The sequence below is a fragment of the Nothobranchius furzeri genome, chromosome 8, assembly GCF_043380555.1.
Source record: "Nothobranchius furzeri strain GRZ-AD chromosome 8, NfurGRZ-RIMD1, whole genome shotgun sequence".
Lineage (NCBI taxonomy): Eukaryota > Metazoa > Chordata > Actinopteri > Cyprinodontiformes > Nothobranchiidae > Nothobranchius > Nothobranchius furzeri.
In genome coordinates, this window is record NC_091748.1 from 48770556 (window position 1) to 48793843 (window position 23288).

The window sequence follows — 23288 nt, forward strand, 5'->3', positions numbered from 1 at the left end:
AAAATTAATGCAGTAAAATATAAAGCATTTTATTTAAATATCCATTCATTATTTTACAAGCACAGAGAGCACATCAGATGGATGGAGGAGCCGCATGCGGCTCCAGAGCCGCGGGTTGCCGTCCCCTGTGCTAGCCAACTTTATTGTCCCCAGCAATTTTTAAGCCCCACTCAAGTGTATGGCTATTGTCCCCAGCAATTCTGAAAACAAACTGACGCCCTTGCCTCCGACCACCACCAGTGTTACTGCTGATGGATGGATGGATGGATGGATGGATAATAGGTAGATAATAGGTAGATGATAGATAGATAGATCGAGAGTTGGATGTTAAATTTTCCACACGAAAAGAATTTTTTTAGGGCCACTGAAAAGAAAAAAGAAAAGAAAAAGAATTCTGACTTTATTCCCAGAATTCCCTGTCAGAATTCCGAGATTAAAAGTCAGAATTCTGAGAAAAAAGTAAGAATCCTCTTTCTTTTCTTTATTTTTTCTTGTCAGTGGCTCTAATCATCTTCTGTACGGAGTTGAAATAAATAAATAAAATGTAGAGCACAAAAAGTCTCAATATTAATAACACCCCCCCCGCGCTCTAAAACAGTCGGCGAATTGTCCGCTCCCAACCCCATGACCATGTCTCACTCTTTGAAATGTTCAAAAGTTGGCAGCCCGGAAACACGTGTTCATATACATATCTATGGGAGGAACGCTAACCAACCCCGTGTGCCCTCACGGCCACCGCAGGAAGGAATTGCTCTTGACATACCCCCCCCCCCCCCCCCCCCCCCCCCAAGGCTCTCTTGGCTTCACTTTTTTCAAAGGAGCCAGTCCATTGAACGGCTCTTCGAGGTAAACGACCGACTAATGAACGGCTCCCATGAAATAGCCATAAATCACATCACCACCATATTTGGCTTAAAAAATTCAAAAGTTTTTGCCAAGGGACAAGTTTGCAGGCATGTTATCTACTTATCAACTTAATGTTTATGACCTGTTTTTGCTTGTTATCTGGAATCTTTTGGCACTGATCTGTAACTAGCATCAACCATGAAACTCATGGAACAGCAGCAAGAAAGTCACTTTTTTTAAAATAAAAAAAGGCCTGCAGTAACCAAATTTATCCACAGGATGTCAGTCTTACTTCATTTTTACATATTGCATCTTTAAGACTACCTTCATGCTAAGATGTTTCTAATTGATATGTTTTAGAAAGCCCCTTCACTTTTACAGGCTTTTACATCTACTGTTTATCCGGCAGTGAAACTGCTTGAATAAGAATTTGTTATGAGTACAAAGTTAAATTTTTGTTAGTGATAAAACACTTTGATTAATGTAGCCTCAATTTTATTCAAAGCTCATGGGTAAAAAAAAGTCTCATTATTTCCATAAATCTGTTAAACTCCTGTTTTCCTGCCATCGGTCGTGAGTTTCACCTATATAAGTGGGTGGCTCTAATAGGCTCTCAGAGGAGCATGTAGTTGACTAAACTGCACAGAAAAGGGACACAAACGTCAGTAAACTTTGTGAGCCTGACAATCCATTAGGTTTTTCTCATCCTTTTCTCTGCTGTAGTTATTTGCCTCAAGATATGCTTTACCCCACTGAAGCAGAAATGTATGAGCTGAACTTGAACTGATAGAAAAGGTTCTGAGTTATTTTCTACTTCCACTAGGGACAAGAGCATAATGTAATGTACGACACATCCAGGATATTTGTGCCGTCTGTTATTTGACAAAAAGAGCTGCAACACTCATCTGCTTTACATAAAATAATATTTCATCCCTTTTTATCTCGTGAGTTGTCTCTGAAGGCTGTTCCAGACCAAAGAAGGGACAAAAGAGCAAAGTGGGTTTTCCTTTGCCCTTGCCTCCATTCTGCATCTCTTTCCTTCAGTGCAATTAGTGTTTCTATTTTAAATCTGATGTATCTCATAGTTCGTTTTTCTCCTTTTATGTGCTCGTCTACATCCTCCAATTTCCACGAAAGTTATCTTAATCAACTTTAGATTTAGGCCACATGTGACTCTTATTTTCTCTCACCTGTTCCTTTCTTGCAGACGTAAGGCAGGTTGTAGTTGCAGGGAACGTCATTCCATTTGCCGTTTTCACGGGCAATCATAACCACACAGTCCTCTCCTCCAGCGAAGAAGTTGTCCGGTTGGTTTTCACGCCAGTTTTCGTATTGCTGCACAAACAGGGAATTAAGAGTGATGATCTTATTTCAATAGTTTTATTTTTCACTGGGATGAAGGCAAACAAGACAAACAGGCTCCTCACCAGGTCCATCTTGTCCGTCCACTGAAAGTCATCCTCCACTGTACGATCATTCAGCCCAATCCAAGTGTTATCATGGCTCAGACCTGAATCCAACACAGCACACTGATTAAAGATAGACTGAATTCAGGGATTGGACTCTCCCAAATTGACTGCAGCTGTGAAACAAACAGCAGAAACATACTGAGTCTGTATTTTGTTTGTGTGAAAACAAATTTCCCTAAAGGTGTTTTGGCTTAAACTCATTTATGGGCGTGGGAGTGTGGGTGCCTGAACACACTGTACAGATTGAAATTTGAATCATGGTAATGATTAACATCATTACTAGGCCCATTAATCCTACTAATGGCTCTGATCCCTTTATCGCAGGGGTGGAGACATCCATTTTCAAGAAAACGAAACACTTTTTTATGCTAACTGGCAATGTAGAAGAAAGATGAGCTCTAGATGGATGTTGCTGGTCTGGGGTCTGCCTGAAACTGAAAGTGGGCTGACAATTAAAGGCTCTTGCCGCTGGTGATCAGATGTTATTACAAGACAAGAGGCAGTGGAGAGCTGCCTGAAGGCAAAAGGATTAGATTGAGGAGTTGAAGGAATACGGGGCGCTGAAGGCAGCCCAAGTGTCTATTAGCTTTTTAACACTGCGTGGCGTTAATTAAACCACTCTATGAGGTTATGAACTGAATATGAGTGGAAACTCATATTTAAGTGAATAAGACCAAATAAGTTTAAAATCTTTATTTTTGTTTGAGATCATTTTGCTTATTTTGGAAAATAATTGAGAATTACACACAAATACTAGAAGGGTTGGATGTACTACACATTTGATGAAATGCAACACAATATGATAGTTTGCTCCCAACCAGTACAGGATGGATTGCAATGTGACACAGACAGAAAGTTTGTATGCATGTGTGTATGTATGTATGTATGTATGTGTGTATGTATGTATGTATAGCATAGCATAGCATAGTTTATTTATATAGCACATTTAAAATGCAGCATGGGAGCTGCACAAAGTGCTTCACAGGCTAAAACAAAACACACCCATTACAAGGAGCTAAAACAAAGGATAAAAATCTCAATTAAAAGCAGAGAAAACATGATGAATACTAAAAACACATTAAAACAATGACACAATAAAACACTAAAACGAGTCACTGTCTAAAAGCCAAAGTGTAAAAGTGGGTCTTTAAACGAGATTTAAAAACCACCAGAGATGGAGCCTGCCGAACTCCAATGGGCAATGAGTTCCATAGCTTTGGGGCAGCATGGACAAATGCTCGATCCCCCCGCGATTTGAGTCTCATCCGCGGCGTGTGCAGCAGCAAAAGGTCAGCCGACCTCAACGAGCGGGTGGGCACATATGGAGTGAGAAGGGCAGAGAGGTAGGAAGGTGCCAGGTCATTGAGTGCTTTAAAAACAAAAGTCAGTAACTTAAACTGCACTCTGAAAATGACAGGGAGCCAGTGAAGATGTTCCAGGACAGGGGTAATGTGGCTACGTCGGTGTGTACCCGTCAAGAACCTGGCGGCAGCGTTCTGAACAACCTGCAGCCGATTCAGGGCAGAGTCCGGAACACCAATGAGGAGGGCGTCTGCATAGTCCAGGCGAGAGGTAATGAATGCATGAATGACTGACTCCAAATGCCTCCGTTTCAGGATTCGTCTGAGGTGAGTAAGGCGGCGAAGCTGATAAAAACAAGACCTCACTACAGAGTTTATCTGTGGGGCCATTGTGAGTCCAGCATCCAGCTTGACCCCGAGACTCGTCACACACTGTTTGGGGTTAAGGGTTAAAAGGTCACAAACAGGGTGAGAGCCATGGTGGTTGTGGGGGTCAAAAACAATAAACTCAGACTTCTTTTCATTCAGTTTTAAGAAGTTGGATGCCAGCCAGCCCTTCACGTCATCCATACATGCAGCCAATTTTGAGCCTGCATTTTTCTCGTCCATTTCCACGTATAGCTGACAGTCATCTGCGTAGATGTGGTAGCTCAGGCCATGCTGATTCAGGATATTGCCCAGAGGCAGAAGGTAGATTGAAAACAGCAATGGCCCAAGAACGGAACCTTGCAGCACCCCCCAAGGCAGTGGAAGACTGGAGGATGCACAGTCACCAATCTGTACAGAGATGGTACGGTTTGATAGGTAGGAGCGGAACCATTTAAGCGCCACCCCCGTCACCCCAACCCAAGACCCAAGCCGATCCAATAAAATATGGTGATCGACCGTATCAAAAGCCGCTGAAAGTTCCAGCTGGAGCAGCAGTACCGTAGACCCAGAGTCAGATGCCACCAGAATGTCATTTAGCACCCTAATCAAAGCAGGCTCAGTGCTATGGTTTGGTCTAAAGGCTGACTGAAATACATCCAACAACGAGTTGCTATTCATATGGGCAGAGATCTGGCCATGCACAATTTTCTCAAGGACCTTCGAGAGAAACGGGACTTTCGATATAGGGCGGAAGTTCTCATAAGTGGAGGGATCCAAACCAGGTTTTTTCAATATCGGCTGAACAACCGCATCTTTAAAAACCTTAGGGAACACTCCAGTGCTGAGGCTAATGTTAAAAATGTTCATGAGTGCCGGGCTCAGCGCAGACACCGAGTCATGTACCAATTTAGCCGGGAGGCAGTCCACCGAAGAGCCAGCTGGCTTCATGGAGCTAATCAGTTTCATCAAGTCAGCAAGCTGAACAGGAGCAAAGTCTGAGAAGGCAGGTGGATCCGGCGGTTCCACATGGATAGTATGTATTTGAGGCTGGAGGCTAAGCCTAATACCAAGGATCTTGTTGAGGAAAAAGCTCTGTAGCTCTGTGCATAAAGCAACAGTGGGATTTAGACCATCAGACTCATTTAACAGTAGCAGGGAGTTAACTGTGCTGTACAGCCTGGACTGGTCTCCATGATGCTGTGAAATGATAGCAGAAAAATAGTTATTACGAGTAGATCTAACTGCTCTCTGGTAGCGTGAAAGTGCATCAACCAGGAGCAACCGAGAGCATGACAGTCTGTCTCTCTTCCACCTCCGTTCCAGCACCCTACACTGTCGCCTGAGGCTACGGGTGTCATCATTTAGCCAAGGGTCAGATGTTGTCTGTTTCCGCCTCGGTCTCAGCGGGGCTACAGCGTCCAGAGCAGCAGAGCAGGTCACACTGAACCAATGCAGAAGGCCATCTACATCCATGCAGGAAACCGACAAGGGCGGAGCGAGGGCATCAGTGTCCAAAACCGACAGAAAGATGGAAGTCGTACTCGGAGATAAGCGCCTGGAGTAACGAGCAGACTGTCGCCGGGCTGGAGGAAGGAGACGTGAGATGCTGAACGTGATCACAGCATGGTCGGAAAACGCCACAGGATCCACGGATAAATCATGCACATCCAGTCCAAAAGATAAAACCAAATCCAGGATGTGCGAATCAGCATGTGTGGGAACATTTACCAATTGCTGTAGTCCAAATGAGTCTAAAACATTCATAAAATCCCTCAACAGTGGTTTCAGAGGGCAGCAGACGTGGATATTAAAATCACCCAAAATAATCCCCTGTTCATATTTTGGGAGCACATCAATTAAAAGGTTGGAGAATTCACTTATAAAATCCTTATTGTATCTTGGTGGCCTGTAGCACAGTAAAACGAGGATGGGAGGAGAGAAGCCCAGCTCTAATACTGAGACTTCAAAACTGGTTGGAGCCATCAGCCCAGCAAGAGGTTTAAGTGGGAGATTTGAACAGTACAGGGACAGCAAGCCCCCCACGGCCAGAGAGTCTCGGTTCATTAACAATGTTACAGTCAGGAGGACAGAGTTCGACCAAGGAAGCTGTCTCACCTGGCAGAGCCCACGTCTCCGTCATGCAGAACAGGCTCACAGCGTTATCCGTGTAAAAATCCTTTAGGATAGCTGTCTTATTTCCCAGCGAGCGGGCGTTCAGTAGAGCAATTCGAAGCTGCGGCAGGGAGCTGGATGGAAGCTGATTTGAGGTTCGCCAAAACCCCGACCTCACAGGATAGAGGAGATTTTCCGGATTTATTCCACCAGTGCGCTGCGCTTGCTGGGAGCTCCCGCGCGCACGGGCCAGCCTTTGGCGCTGCAGAACCCTGATGGATCCAGGAGAGAAATCACAGAGGGGTACGTCCTGGAGGAAACGACCATCGCTGTTATCTCACCGAAAGGCCCTTATCCTAACCCGGACGCCACCACGTTTTCCACGCCGTCTCCGCCGCCTCGGGTTTCGCCCCACTCGGTCCGGGACAGCCAGCAGGAACGCCGGGACCTTGTCAAACAGGTGACCAAACGTCAACCTGAACTCAGCATCATGTAGCCCGAGTCTAGGGCTCAACCGAAGATCAAGAAGGGTGAGTCGATCGTATTTAAAAATGGGATCACAAAAAGCTAAAAAGTGACTCATAAACAATGCTAAAACCACAATTACAAGCAACAGTCGGCGTGCCGCAACAGTCAGCGCCATCTTTTCCCTCTTGTATATATGCATGCATGTGTGTATGTATGTATGTATGTATGTGTGTATGTATGTATGTATGTATGTATGTATGTATGTATGCATGTATGTATGAATGCCATGTACTGTATGTATGTATGTATATATGTATGTATGTATGTATGTATGTATGTATGTATGTATGTATGTATGTATGTATGTATGTATGTATGTATGTATGTATGTATGTATGTACTGTATGTATGCATGCATGCATGTATGTATGTATTTATGAATGTATGCATGTATGTAAAGACAATTAAGTATCAAATAAATGAAAGTACGACTTTGCCCTTGCCCCTGCACTTTTTACCAGTCAACAACAATATCACACTATAATAAATAGACAGTGGTTGAGCACTAGCACCAAGCAGAAACAACCCCTTGTGTTGAAGCCTGTTTTCAATTACATATTTTGTATACTTACTGTTTATGTTTATGTATTTAGCAGACACTTTTGTCCAAAGTGACTTACAAGTGATAATTGGCATATTGCCCTTGAGGCTAACAACAACAATACCAACAACAACTTGACATCAGTCATGGAGAGTAGGGAACAAGGAGTGGACAGTAGAGAGGGGGGACGGGTGCAGGGAGGGTGCTAGTTTAGAAGATGGTCTCTGAAGAGCAGGGTCTTCAGGAGTTTCTTGAAAATTGAAAAGGAAGCCCCTGTTCTGGTGGTGCTTGGTAGGTCGTTCCACATTTGTGGAACGATGCATGAGAAGAGTCTGGATTGTCCTGAGCGTGGTGTAAGCACTGCTAGCCGACGATCCTGTGATGACCGGAGCGGCCGGGCCGAGACGTAAGCCTTTTACTTACTGTAAAGGTGGCATTTCGTAATTCTGTTAACACAATGTTTACTTTTCTTTAGTGTTTCTGCAAATGTTTTGTTTTTCAGGTCACGTTTAAAGGAAGAATATGAGAGCAACCAGTGCCGAGTATTTTATATTACTCGCATTAGCACACATACAACGCTGTTTCATAGCAACTTAAAGATGATTATGGGCCAGAATCTCACATCTACTCTCTGTTTATTTATTTATTTTTTGTTCATTAATCAAACAGCCCTGCATATGCATCTGTGTCCAGCACACACCTTTTAGCTTCAAAAACTCTGTGACCATAGATCACAGAAACAGAAGCAGATCATCTCTCTTCACAGAAATCGTGGACATGGATTCGGAATCTACATACATGTTTTAAACCTGACAAGATACTTTTACTACTAACTGCAGTGAGTTCTTATCTGACCAAACATCAACGAACAACAAAGAAATGTAAAACAGTGCAAGGATTGGGTCAGAATTTTACAAATTGATGTCAAAGTTGTGAATATCATAATTAATTTGGATGAAAACATGAAAAAAGTTCTTGAGTTATGTTGTGGTGCTGTACTGGCTAATGGACAATGGAGCTGAATGCAGCTTATTCAGCAGATTTAGCTCTTAAGGTCATTCTATCGTCAGTGGCTGTTCACAGACGAATCACACAGACATTCATCACTGAGCTATATGCAACATGTAAGCAACACTCGGCGTCATCAAAGGATGCTTAAGACCAGCTGGGATAAATATACATCATCATCCAGTGAAAACATGTTTTAACAGAGAGCGTTAAACACAAACACAGCAAGAAATACTAAGAATAATGTTTACCCAATGAGATGTATCACATACTGTAATTGCTGTTAAAAGTTACTGCTGAATTATTTTTACTGGTAGTGTTTGATTTAATGTTTCAGCTCTTCTTAAAGGAACCATCACCTGAAATTTTCTAATTTTCCACTTGAAAAAGTGTATATAATGACTTCCTGATGATTTTTCACTAGACGGATAGTTGATATTTAACATTGGATCTTTTTTTTTTACTCTTGGCCTCTTCAACCAGCCCGCGTGCACCCTACGAGCACGTGCATTGCAAAACGAGATGTTGAGTTCTGGCCTTACTGTCGTCACAAAGGCAGGATGTACAGTATATGGACAGTGCAGAGCTACGCCGCTATAGCCCGCCATACTCCAGAAATGATGGTCAGAAAAGACGTTTCAACTTTCATTTTGGAACTAGTTGTCTTAGAAAATATAGAAATAAGAGTTCGTATTTTAAAATATCAAACTTTTTTCGGACTAACGTTGTTTCAGCTGTCATCAAATGTCCAAATGTTTGCTGAGTTTTAACACAATTTTTAGGGATATAAATATTTTCTGAGGCAACATGTCACAATAGCTCAACCAGTAAGACACCTGACTTGATGCGGAGGACTCGGGTTCGAATCTAGGATGGGTTATCACATTGTTGTTTGGAGTTATTTTTTCTGTGTTATTTTTCTACAGTAATAAGATGCCCAAATTTTATTTTTAAACATCCAAATGAGACATGCCAAAAGACATTGACTCCACAGCCAGAAAATATGTCGGTTCAACTTTCATTTTGAAACAATTTTTCAACCATTACGGGAAATCGTAATATGTCCAAGGCGGTGGTCCTTCCTGCCGTGCTAAGTTCATAGTTTTTTTTTACAAAATCCCCCAAAACAGCTTTCTGTTGGTGGCGGTGGCAGGAGAACAGTCTGCACTTAGCAAGGGAAGACACCGATTCGCTGCTAAATTAATAGTCAATCGTAGTCGAGCCCTTCTAGCCAATCAGAGGCGAGAAAGACAGGATCTTCCTTGGACATCCTACGATTCCAAATGACGCATCCTACACAGCGAAAATATCACGTGTGCTCTTCGCGTGAAAACCTGTCCTTTACAAAAAAAGGGTCAAAAAAGCACATTTTAAGTTATTTTTCCAATACAAATCATTTTATGGTCTAAAATACTATATTATGATGTAGATATCCATGTTAGTAACAGGTGATGACTCCTTTCTAGAGACGATGTGTATTTTCCCTGGCAATAGGAGGCAGTACATAAGTAAATCATTGCAAGCAAGCAGTATTTTAGTGTTTTTTATATGAAATTAAAATAACATTTAACCTGCAATTTACTCTTGAATGCACTTCCCAAAGTAAACATTCCTTTCATTCTTTTTGAATGTGAGCATTTCCCCCATCTATAGAGCTCCGGACGTCACTTGACTCTCAGAGTAGACGCCATGCTGGCAGGCAACAAAGGTAAACAAAATGAATGAAATCGGCTTGGATTTTACTTCGTCAGAGTTTACTTCACACTGTAAAACCGAAGAAATTGTTTTATATAGTCACAAATTAAGTAGGTTAAACATCTCCGACCCTTACCGTGCCCCTGGGATACTTTATAAAAACACCAGAAGCTGTCGGAGCGGACCTGGCCGGGGAACCCCTTGGGATTTCCCCGGAGGAGCTGGCCCAAGTGGCTGGGGAGAGGGAAGTCTGGGCCTCTCAACGCTACTGCCCCCGCAACCCGACTCCGGATAAGCGGATGAAAATGGATGGACACATAACATAGATTTACATGTAAGAAGTTTAAATAGAGTGATGTGCTGTTTGCATGTATAAACTGAACGCCAAGAGAAATCACTAGTCTGATTTTTTTCTGTGAATGAAATAAATATGTCAGGCAGGAGCGTCTCAGGATCTGTCTCGGTGAGACAGATAATAGCAATCCAAAGTGCTTTTTATGTGTGATCTGACAACTGATCAACCATTGCTTAAAAATTAAATACAGCTTAGCCGGTTAATTGCTGTGATCATAAAACACGTAAACAGCAGCACGCAGAAATCACGAGGCAATGTTTTACGTCATGTTTACTTGTTGCTATGAGTAATAAGACAGAAAAAGCCATGCCAAAATAAGTTTAGGAAGCCCACTAAGAATCAAAATAAAAGCATTTAAAATAAACACCATACACAGTTGAGGAGACGTTGGTTTAAGTACCTGATATGAAGTGGTCGCTGCATAAGCGAAAACCTTTACTCTCGGGATCCCACAGCTTCATTTTAGCCCGGTCACTAGCGCATTTTATTACAATGATCCAACATTTGCGGCGCTCCGGATCTTGGGGAATCCTGTAGATGGCTCATTCCTTATGTCGTCCTCGTCTGTTCTGCATCCTGGGGCACAACAGGAATCTACCATATTTCCCATCTGATTGAGTTTTCTGACAATAACAAATAGTCCAGCTGCGGGCTTCTGCCTGCCAATATGGCGCCGTTTCGATTTGAACTGTTGCATGCTGGGAGAAGTGACGTCAACTCCCGGAGCTCTATTTTCTATCGGTGGCTAATACAGGAAACGGGGTAGAAGACTATTTTCAAGTCAACTTGCATGTTAAAGTCTGAGTGGCTGATCTTATCTCAAAAATAACAAGTAAAACATTTTATCTGCTAATTCGGTCTTTAAAATGTATTTAAAGATGTCTATCACTGGGCCAGTAAAAAAGTAATTGTAGCAGAACAGTTGATAATTTTATATATTATTATGAATTAAATATTATTGCTTTACTATTATTACTTCCACAATGTTTCACAACCCCCTATGCACACCGCTTACTGTGAGTGTGTCTACATGTTGTACATAGTGTCTTGTCTTTTTTATTTTTGCATTCTTGGTCACTTTTGTACTCCTTTGCTATCTGCCTGAGTTGTGGTAACGCACACATTTCTCCACAGTGGGATCAATAAAGTCTTATCTTATCTTTAAACATATCAGTAAGTTATTTTGGAGTTGGAAAGAAACAGTTTGGTCACATTACCACAGCTTCAGCCTTTTTGTACTGTTACCCCATGATTTTAGGATTTGTTTTAAAATGTTATTGTTAGTTTTGAAAAATTTGAATGGGTTGGCCCCTGTGTATTTGGCTGAATTGCTTAAGCCTTTTGCCCCTGTAAGTGACTTGGGCCAGCTGGCTAGCCATTGCTCGCGGCCCCAAAAGGGGGGACAGAGCTTTCTTGCTTGCTGCCTCCAAGCTCTAGAATGATCTTCCTTTGCACATTAGGCAGTCTTCATCTGTGGCAGTCTTCAAATCAAAGTTGAAAACTCATTTCTATTAGCTGGGTATAGCCTCGACTCTACAACTGTTTTATTATGCTTTTATGTGAGGCCTTTAAAAATGGTTTTTATAATTTATTTGCTGTCTGATAGCGCTGACGTAGTTGTTTACACTGCTGCCATTGTATTATTTTTTTAATGAAATGCTTTATGATGTTTTATGCTCGTTGTTGTTCAACACACTGGTTGTTGGCCTTGTGTGGTTTTAAAGTGCTCTATAAATGAAGCGTGGTATGGTGTGGTATTTGTTTTACTTTAAAAGCCTTTTGAATGTGTTTGAAGGTCTAATGCAAGAATAACATTTGACAAAAATACTTCTTCATGGGGTTTTCAAAAAATATTGTACGTTTAGCTAAGAATAAAATGTTCAGTATTTTTGTGTCATGACTTTCTGAAATACCTCAAATTGTATTTACACAAAAACGTTGAAGTGCTTTTCCTCATCCCCTAAAATTAAGGTGGATATTAAAATCTATGACAACAAACAAACATGTCCATATAACTAAAAATCTCATTGAAATTAATCCAAAAGCTACTGTTTTAAGGCAAACATCCAGATTGAAATACTGTCACGGTGAACGAGGTGGAGACGGCGGACCATGTGTGGATGAGCTGAGCAGGAGGTAAAAATGCAGGCTTCAGTAAAAGTAAAAAATGGTTTAATGGCAGGATGGGATGAACAGGAACACCAACAAACAACAACAATGATCTGACAAAGGACAGGGGCAAAACAGGTGGTATAAATACAGAGGGCTAATTAGGGAAACATGGGCAGGTTAACGAGGGACAGGTGAGAACAATAAGGGTAATCATGGCAGGAGAGGAACACGGTCAGGCGGGCAGGGGCAGATCGTGACAAATACGCTTGGAAAACTTTTCTTTCAAACCCTAATATCTTGCAGCCTCCAGATTCAGGATGCACAACTATTTAGAGGCATTAATTTTTTGGGAAACACGTTTTGCTAAGACTTTTACATGGACAGCAAATCTGTTGTTATTACAAAGTGATGTGTATAAATCCCCCCCCCTCCCCCGTTTTATTTGCATAGGAATTATTATTATTATTATTATTATTCATCCTTGAAGAAGGACCTGTTTCCTTAAATAGATACAGAGCATCCATCAGCACTGTCTGTGAGACCCCTGAGTCCTCCACGCACCTCTGATGAAGTTCTGCTCGGCTGTGCTGTGAATGCTGGCCAGGTGGCCGTTGTGTTCCCTGCAGTCCTTCTCAGCGTCCTCCCAGGTGTGTCTGCGGCTGAAATACCTGTAACAGTGGCCATGGAACTTCCTCCATGAGTGCTCACAGCCCTCGGTGTCTGTAGGGTCAACAGAAGGGAGAGTTAACAGAAAAACAGGAATTTTATCCCCAAAACCCACACAGAGGTTTAAAATCATCCACATTATTGAGCACAGACTGAGTAAGTACTTTCAGAATTACGAGGAAAGGCACCCTTAACCTTTTAGTATTTGTTAATACCATGTTCCCTTTGTCTTGCAGCGAATCAAATTGACCTGAAGTATCTTCTCGTGTGCCTTCCCTTTCCCCGTTTTGTTCCATTTTGCCTGAAATGCTCTCTGTGACACTCCTTTCTGCCTTTACACCTCCATCTCAGCCTCAGTCTTTCCTTCTTCGACCTGACTTTTAATCCACCGCGGAAGCAGGCTGGTGGAGAGACAGCTTAGTCCTGTGAAAAGGCCTTTTAATCTATTCAAATGACAACAATCCTTAGAAATTGCTTCCAGTGTGCTGTGCTCGCCTGGTAATTAAGCCCCGTCACAGTCCTGTCAGCATGCTGACTTCCTCGCCCGTTTCTCGGCTTCTCTCCCTTCATCTCTCTCATCTCTTCCCTCCTCCTTTATCTCTCTGGGGGTTAGATGTGCCACTGCTGCCAACATGACATGTATGTGGCTTTCATCTTTATACTTCGGTGCTTGTGGTCATGTAGTTTATCTGTCAGCGAAGCCACCTCCAGTTTCCCCTCATCCTCACCCTCTGCCCTTTCCTTCCTCTTCCCCAGCTGTATGGAGATCAGGAGAATGGACTCAGCTTCTTCCGAAGCAAATGGGAAGCAACACCAGTAATTCTGGCTGCCAAATTGGGCCGTATGGGGCCCTACTTAACATGCAGAGGGATCTAGTTTTGGCCATGGAGGCCATGAGCTGAAAAAGTAGAAAGTAGAAAACCGAAAAGTAGTCCATTCATGTGAAAAAAAGTTTACTTTGATGTAAAATGGAATAAAAGCCTAAAAAAATGGACCGTCTAAGCTTTTCTTCATTCACAGTTTTTTCCAGTCTTATGAGCAACAGTGTGTGAATATGTTCCACTGGGTAAACTCAAAAGTTCGTTGGATTTAAACAAATCAGGTGATGTGCAAATGTGAAACAGAAAGGTGTCAACCCCATTTGTACCACAGTGTGCCAAACTGTTGTGCAGCTTTTCCCCCCTCCAGCAATAAAAAAAACATATTTAAAAAAATAACACTCTGAAAGCTCAGAAATACCAAAAAGTTCCCCAGCACATGTCAAGTTGCTAAAATACTGGGGTGGCGGTTGGCTCGTGGCTCGTCCCTGTTGTTGGCTGTCCAGGTGAATGCGGTGGTCGCCCCCCTCCTTCCCAGCGGTTTGATCAAAGAGGAATCAACTTGCTGAATCAACCAGTGAATAGAGCTCCAACTATCACTGGAGCTAATGCTTCATCTTGTTTGAGGTGGGGCCTGGTCAATGATAGGTTGGTGGCTAACAAGATGTTCATATTAAATGATTTTTTGTTACACATGGTCTGGATATTCTTTGTGTAACAGAGTCATGGATTCCTGCTGGTGAGTCCTTTGCCCTTAATGAACTAGTTCCGGCTGACTGTGTTTTAATCAATGTTCTGAGTACTAAAAGGCTTGGAGGGGGCCTAGTTGTATACAAAGCTAATGTTAAGATTAAAAAACTTATCCCATGGTCCTCTAACAGCAGTTTTGAACTGTGTTTGTTTCAACTTGGTCACCAACAACAGCCACTCCTCTGTGCGGTGGTGCGTGTTAACTGATGTTTTGTGTTTTTTTTATTTGGTTTCCTATATGTTCTTTGTTTTTATCTTTTTTTTAGTTTAGTCTTGTTCAGCACCTTGGTGACATAATACATATCTGTAAAGTGCTTTTATAAATAAAGGTGATGATGATGATGATGATGATGATAATCACAGAACTGGCACATGTTTAGTTGCAGAGTAGTCAACAGGGTTGCATACATGTGTTGAGAAAATAAGATGCAAATGAACTGCCAAAGACCTGATTTTTATGGTCATATGTTACAAAGCCACCAATATTTTTCAACAGCTGGGCATCATTTAATTCATTTTTAACAACAGTTTAATGGCTATTTCCAGAAATTAATGGTTAAAACTACACATTGTCTCGTTAAAATGGAGATTTGCAAGGAAGAAAAACAATTCCTGCTTCAACAGGAGCTGATCATCAACAGATCAGAAAACTTATGACTGTTAAAAGGAAGGGTTATTACATTGAAGTCTGAATTGTTTCTGAGGCCATGCACACAGACGGGTATCCCACAAAAACCAAATGATTTTTTTTACAGCTTTTCTGATTTTACTGTGATAAAGACAGAAAATGACCTTTTTTCTGAAATGTGTGTAGACATCTCTATTTAGTCTACTGCTGATTTCAACTAAAAAATAACAAAAATATTAAAGGGACTTTACGGAGTTTTGAATTTTTATGCTCGCGATTGCGCCCCTCAGGCCAAAATCATAACGGCAGCTTCAATAGTAGGCTCGTGCACGAGGCGCGCATGCTGTACGTGCACACTCCTTAATGAAAATAACAGCTGAGACAGTCTCGTGTGTGTGTGTGTGTGTGTGGCCTGGAGGACAGAGGACAGGCTAATTAATTAAATAATTTGGTTCTGTACCTTTCTCTTCAGCACAGCCGACGAAGGTTTATGATGGGTCAGTCCTCCTGCATGCTCAGATCATTCCCTTCCCTCGCTTGAAAAATTGCTCCAAAATGAAAATTGAACCCTTTTTTATCTATGAATTCAATGCTGTTTGGCGAGTCTCAAATAAAAATGTGGGCATCTTACTGTAAAAAAATACACCATTAATGTAAAAAAGAAACACTCAATAAACTGTGTTCACATCCAGAATCAAACCCAGGTCTTCTGCACGAGAGTCCGACATCTTACTATGTGAGCTAAAACACCAGTGACATACTTTTTATCTGTAACATTTATATCCTTGATGACAGCTGAAACAACGTTCAAAGAACGGTTCGGAGCGAAAATGGCTATTTTGTTGCTAATTTGCAGGAAATATCTAGAAGAAAGTTCTACAGAAAGTAGCTAAGGGTCCTCAGAAATGTAGCTAGCTTTGTCACTAGGCGTTAGGAACAGCGACAAAGTGGCACTGCCTCTTTCTCTGCTGCTAAAGCTACGGATAGCAAATGCTACGGGCTATGCCTGAGCATGAACGCGCATGAAGCAGCCTGCTCGACCCGAGCATCTCTCTTTTTCTGTGATTTTACAGAAAAACAGGAAATCACAGTAAAAATGCCAGGGCTCATTCTACAGGACCAGGGCATTGCAGGAGAATGTATGAAGAAGACATTTATTATTTCTATACATGTTTTGGCTGTCAGACTTCCATAATGCCCCTTTAATAAAACAACCTCTGTAAAGCCATAACAGAAAAAAAATGCATATTTTATTTTACTTTAAGCACATTTTTAGTGTGCAGTCAGCCATAATAACCAGTTCATCTTCCCTGTTGGATCAGTGCTTCTGTCGTCAGCAACATCGCCCAGTCTGGGTTTAACACGAACTGGGTTGGTCACCAGCTCAATATCAGAGCTAAATCTCTCCCATGACTGAGATTTCAATCTCTACATGGCCATAATTCATGTTCTGAACGCTTTATGCTTCAGAGAATAAGTATCTCAGCATGTGAACTCTGCTAAGGCCGTATAAATCCCAAATCAAACTGAAAAATATATACCATTTATTACACGTCAAAAACATATAAAGGCTTTCAGAGACTTCTGTGTAAAATAAACCTCCTAGCTCCCAAGAACAGACATGCCTTTTCATTTAAAGAGCAAATTTAATGTTATTGAAGAGAAAGAAATACCGACATGAAGGAAGCTTAGAGGAAGAATCCTTTCTGAGGAGGAGAGACAATTTAAAGAGATGCCTGAGGAAAGCAGGTCTACAGAAAAAGGCTGAACAGTGAGCTCAACAGGACTGAGTGTATGAAAAAGATCCCTGGCTCTAAGGAGATGGGATCATCCGACACATCTGGACAGAACCAATGAGCTGCAGAGGTGTGTTCTGCTGATGAGCCCACATTCCCTTCATCTGTTTGCCCAACGGACTTCATATCCCACTGGCATCCACAAGCTTCACTGTCACACATTTGAGTTTCATCCTGGCTTCATAGAAAACAACACAGCCTCACACATCAGGACACAATGAGTCCTCTACAGTGTCTCCTCCTCCAGCATTCAGGTAATGAAAGAGGCCGATGGTTTTGGCTCTACTGCTCTAAAACCCTGAACTGGAGCAGCTAAGTGGGACTCCGCAAAACCTAAAATGGGGACGCTCTCAGATTTCAGAAAAAAAAATCTGTGTACAATAAAATAACTAAGTTTATAGATTAATAAGACAAATGCCTACAAATGAAGTACATCCATAAATAAAAAGCGAAAGCGATATACTAGCTAGAAACTAAAATCATATGAGACAATTTGGACATTTTCAATGATATCATGCTGAATTTGTATGCTACTACTGCTCCTGATAATAAATCTCATCACTGAAAAGCTTGATGAGTCAGGAACAAATGACAAGGATTGTGTTCTGTGGGACGAGCAGCACAGCTCTTTCTGGAGGTGTGAAAACTTGTGATCAGATCAGCCACAATGCAGTGACCTTCTCTCTCAGTGCCCCAGCATGAGAGCTGGTGCAGCATATTGACACTGGGAGTTGGTCCAGTTTGGCTCAGGACTACAGAGGAATGGATGTTATCTACAGGAACAAGATAGTCCGTGTGACAGGAAGGGATCGGATAACTCACACAGTGTCGGATGGCACAATGTTGTCTCTATTAAAGCTTCAACTAAAAGGTCTGAATGATAAGCCATAAGCGACACACACACACACACACACACACACACACACACACACACACACACACACACACACACACACACACACACACACACACACACACACACACACGCCCCGTGAGGACAGGAAGGTAAATAAGGGTGAGCTCTGCTGTTTTTAACAAAGACGCCAACGCAAATGTGAGATTAAATAATAAAGACGAAGGAGGAGGAAGAAAAAAGGCTGATGAAAAACAAACAGGCATGTTTTCTCCCCCTCAGATCTTCAACTTGGTCTCTACTGATTTTGTCTCCCGCTCGCTGACAGTGAGGCTCAAAGCCCGACATCACATCAAACTCTTCAAATATTTAGACATTATTCAAGTCGTCTCCTTTTTCTCATTTTCCCGCTGTCAGAGGGAGAGAGTTGGGGGGGGGGGCACATTCCAGCGATTAATATTCCCACAGACTCCGGTGAACTGCAGTTAGGAACTAAAAGGCCATGCACTTCCCACAGACTGATTGGGTCATTTATTCACATCGCTGGGTCATACATCTCATCCTCGGCTCTCTTAGATCCTCTGAATGATGAAACGTCATGTGTTTGTGTTTGTGTGATTGTGCGTTTGTGTGTTTGAGTGAGTGTGTAGTCATTTGGCTTCCACCCTGTGGGACTCTTTGAAGGTTGACAGCTCACTGTGCCATTTTCAAGAGGCCAGATGACAGTGGTCCAGGGAGGGTAGAACTTTCAAGAATTTGCTGACAGTTTGCATCAGAAAGTGACGATATGTGAGGAACGTTCAAACTGCCGAGGAGTTATTAATAATAATTGGTTCATGCAAGGAATGAAAGGATGGAGTTAATTAATGGAACATCTTACTTGTGTCATCCTTCCAATTAGGAGTAATGGATCCTAAAGTAAGGAAGCTACATGACTGATGCCAGTGTGAACATTCGTTCTGAAGGAATTTTACAGGAAAGAATGACACAGACCTCAGCAGAAAATGCAGAAAAACGTGCAAATCTTACAAGTGGATGAAAACTATAAAACGAAAACACAAACATGAAAATGCGTGTATGTCGGTCAAGGATGAATTAATCCATCTATAGGATGTGAGTCGGTACATGCTTCAAATCAACAAATTGAGATTTGCTGCACAACTAAGCAAATGATGGATTCTATATCATAAGAGCATTTCCTGATTATGAAGTGAACAGTCACAAGCGGGTGTGGTGTCATTTTATGACCTACTGTTACAGCCAGTGGCCTTGTGTGTTTTTTTTTTACCCTTTACCCTTTTCTACTTCCACTAAACCTAAGGTCACATGATCAATTAATATGTCCAGGACCAGCCCCCATTTAATGTTATGACCCAGATCATCCAGGGGGAAAGGAAGTAACATTAATAAAACCCAAGATGTTACAGGGTAAAAAAGGTCCAGCGGTTTATTGTAAGGTTTACAAAATAAAGTAAGGATTAACAAAGATGAGGGACCTACAGTCTCAGGGCTACAGAAAAACCAAACTGAATAAATTACACAAAAGGACAAAAACTACCAAATTAAATACAGGTGCTCAAAGCAGTGACCTTCAGCTCTTAAAGAAAAGTGGTTTCAGCCAATTTAAAGTAAAGCTCAGGATACACACAGAGTTTAAGGAAAATAATGAACCACCAGAAGACTAAACTAAGCAACCAAAATACAAGCTCTAGAGACCGTTGTTAGCTTCAACAAAGGCTGGTCAAAATTAATAAACAACAAGCTTTCAAGGAACAACAAAACTACAGCACAGCTACAGCAAAACACCCAACAAGATGGCAAGCTGCTCAGACGGAACCAGCTGCGCCTTCCCAGGATGTTGTCCATGTTATAAAGAGAGGGCTGTTCAGTCATTGGATAATTGGCTGGATGTTCTGTCCAATCTCTGGAGCTGGAATCTTTTTTTTTTTTTGACCGTGTCCTGTCTGGCTGTGAAGCAAGCAGAATTGATGTCTGAATGCTGGTGACAAGCCTTACAGATTTACTCTCAGGTGGAGCATCAAAGTGTCTGCTTTTAATGTCACGCCTGATACTTAAAACTTTATTGTTATTGTTGTTGAATGCTTTGTAATTCAGACCAGACACGGAGACAGAGGTGAAATAGAAAGGAAAAGAATAGGTGGGGAGAGAGGAGGAGGAGGAGGAGGAGGGGGGGGGGGGGGGGGGGTCCACAAAAGAGCTCCAAGTTCCAGAGATCCAGGCGCTGCCCCAGAACACAGGAACCCCAAGGAGACTGCAACCAGAAAGGCCCCCACCCACCTCGAGAGGCACAGAGGATCACCCCGGGGGGCCACAACCACCAGCCGGCAGAGTCCCGGGAGACATCAGCGGCAAGCCCACAGGCCCGCCCGCAGCCTCCCACCCCCTAGCTGGCCGAGCACGGGACCCAGCGACCCGGGACCCAGGGGCGACCACCCCCGCCGGGGACCCAGCAGAGCCCAGGGACCCAGACCCCACCAGGCAGCCACCGGGATCTATCCGGCAGATGCCAAAATCTTAAACCCCCAGACCCGGTTGCCATCAACCCTCAGGCAGACCAAGGCACAACCCCTCACACCAGGTGTGGCAGGGGGAGGGGGGACGAAGATCTATATCATCAAGAGAAGTTCCAGGAGGGGGGAGGAGTCAAAGGCCCCACCTTACATATACAGTCATACACAAACACAGTCACACACTCCCTCCCTCATGCTCACACATGCACATACAACCCAAGACTTGCAAAAAATGCACGCCAGACACCCACTCATGCTCCCCATACACACCCTATTCACTCTGGCCCCGGTACTGCTGCACATTGGATACAACCATCACCGGTAACCAGAGTTTGACCCTTCCTGCTGGGGTGCTGATGAGCAGGCTCCCCCGCCCAACGCTGAGCACAGCAACCTACCACCCCAGACCCCAACCAGACGGCCAGATCTCCCTCCTAGCCTCCAGCCCCAGGAAGCCAAGCAACAACAGATGTGGCTAAGACCACTAGGCTCCCTCCGCCTGCTCCAATATAGTGTTGTGTGATCATGAGGTGTATTCCATGGCTGTGGTGAGTGGGCAGTGCGGGCATCATCCGGCCTATGCCAGCTGATGCCACCGCACAACCCCACTTACACCCTCAGCCATCAGTGTCTAAGTGCGGTTTAAAATTGGAAGTGGGCACGGCACCCGGGAGGAGGCTGAAATATCCCCCTGCCAAATGCCGTTGAATGTGCTCACTCTCAAGGCCCTAAGTGTGTGTTTGTGTGGAATGTCGTCAGTGGAAGTGTATAAGGTGTAAATGAAATTGGGGGGCAGGTTGTCACAGGAATGCGGAAATGGGGTCCATATCTGCACTCCCTGACTTGCCCACCCCCCAAGGTCCTATGTGTATGTTTGTGTGATGATGTGAGGGAGCAGGAGGAGAGAAATATGCGGGGATGGGGAGGAATGGCTGGTTGGGCTTAGCCCTCCAGGGAGCCAACTCCCCTACTGGCCCCAATAGGCACCTCTGTTGTCAAACTGCCACCCAGGGCATGGAGACCCCAGCCCATCCTGCCAGGGCCCAAAGCAGCAGCATTACAGAGCCTCACGGAGTCCGAGGACACCAACCCAGCCCCACCCCAGCAGAATATCTATTCCCATCCCTGCATTTGCACAACTTCCAGAATATATAAGACATGGGACATCCAGGTAAGGTTGGGTCCTCCCCCTCCTGGACCTCCCCCTCCCCTGTGATGGAACGGCAGAGGAGCCAAGGTCTACCTGAGGCCCCCGAACCCGGGCCAGGCACTGCTGCATGTTCCTGCCTTCTTCCCGGCAGCATACATGCCAGGACCCGACCCCCAAGGCCCCGCCCAGATCCCCACACAGGGCCGGCCACCCCCAAACCCCGAGCCCCCAGGCCCCCACCCAGACCCGCTCAGGGGCATTGCAGCTGCCAGGCAGTGACCCATGGTCGCCGCCAAGATCCCCAAGGGGCCCCACTCACAACCGCCAGTAGTCCACCCCCCGAGGCAACCCAAGCACCTCCAGAGGGGGGCAACGGCCCCCCAGTCCCAGACACCCACAGTGAACCCACCTCCAGGGAACATCCGGACACTCCAAACTCAGACCCCCCCCCCCCCCCCCCCCCACCCACCCACACCATCCCGCAGGACAACATCAACGGCCCCCCACCCTCGCTATGTGATGGAACCGATCAAAGGAGCCCAGAGAGATTGATCTGAAGTGGAAGCAGAGGCTATATCAAGTGCAATATGATCTAACAAAAGATTTCTATACTGGTTAATACAGAGAGTTTCTCTATTTTTCCAATTCAAGAGGATAGTTTTCTTAGCGATGCATATGGCAGTCAGAACCACGTGAACCACAGATGTTTCAATCGGGACATCATCCAGGTTTCCCAGTAAACAAAGACAGGGGGTGGTTGGGATATGACATTTCAGAGACTTTGGCAAGTCTTCACACACTCTACCCCAAAATTCCTAGACAAGTGGACAGGACCACAGTGCATGAATGTAATTGTCAGGAACGTTGTTTGTGCAGTGTGTACAGGTGACAGATGACACAAACCCCATCTTGAACATCCGATAACCTGTATAGTGTACTCTGTGTAGAATTTTGTACTGAATTAATTGTAAATTGGAGTGTCTGATCATTTTAAAAGTTTTTAAACAAGTTTGGGACCAGAAGTCCTGGTCAAAGCTGACTGATAGATCCACCTCCCATTTTTCAGTAGGGATTACTATTCTATCGTCTTTTGGACAGTGTCTTATATACTTTAGACAGTAGTTTGGGGGGTTTGAGATTATAGAAGTCTAATACCCTTGGTGGTGTTTGTAATTCTATTTTATTGAGCTTAAATTTTTGTTTGACTACAGATTTAATTTGGTGGTATTCTAAAAAGCTATTCTTATCTATTCCAAATTGGGAGACTATTCTATTAAATGGGATGAAGTCCAATCCTTCATATGTGTGTTCCAGGTATAGGATTCCTTTATTTGTCCAGTCCGGAAGGTTCATCATTTTATTCTTTTGCAAAATGTCAGGATTGTTCCAGATAGGTATGTGTCTGCATGGTACTAGTGAAGACTCTGTCATTTTAAGATACTCCCACCATGCTGTCAGAGAGGTGCTGATACTAATACTTTTGAAGCCTTCATGTTTTCTTATGCTTGAGCTAATAAATGGTAAGTCTGAAAGCTCTATCGTATTGCAAAGTGTCTGTTCTATATCTAACCAGGACTCATCTAGTGGGTTATCTTGCAACCATCTTGGTATATATTGCAGCCTGTTGGCTAAGAAATAATAATAAAAGTTGGGTAGATCCAGTCCTCCTCTGCCTTTGGTTTTCTGAAGCGTTTTTAAGCTAATTCGTGGAGGTTTATCCTGCCAAAGGAATTTGGTAATTGAGGAGTCCAGAGATTTAA

General features: G+C 43.4%; 1 protein-coding gene across 3 annotated transcripts in view; it reads right to left on the reverse strand.

The window, feature by feature from the left end:
* ncanb (neurocan b) overlaps positions 1 to 23288 on the reverse strand; it is a 248084-nt gene that overhangs the window by 25634 nt on the left and 199162 nt on the right. For all 3 annotated transcript variants that reach the window (XM_015971620.3, XM_054730008.2, XM_070554098.1), the window contains 3 exons: positions 12898 to 13056; positions 2274 to 2356; positions 2037 to 2181 (listed from right to left, as the gene is read on the reverse strand). In XM_015971620.3, the coding sequence (XP_015827106.3) occupies positions 2037 to 2181; positions 2274 to 2356; positions 12898 to 13056 (387 nt within the window). The remainder of the gene's footprint in view (positions 1 to 2036; positions 2182 to 2273; positions 2357 to 12897; positions 13057 to 23288) is intronic.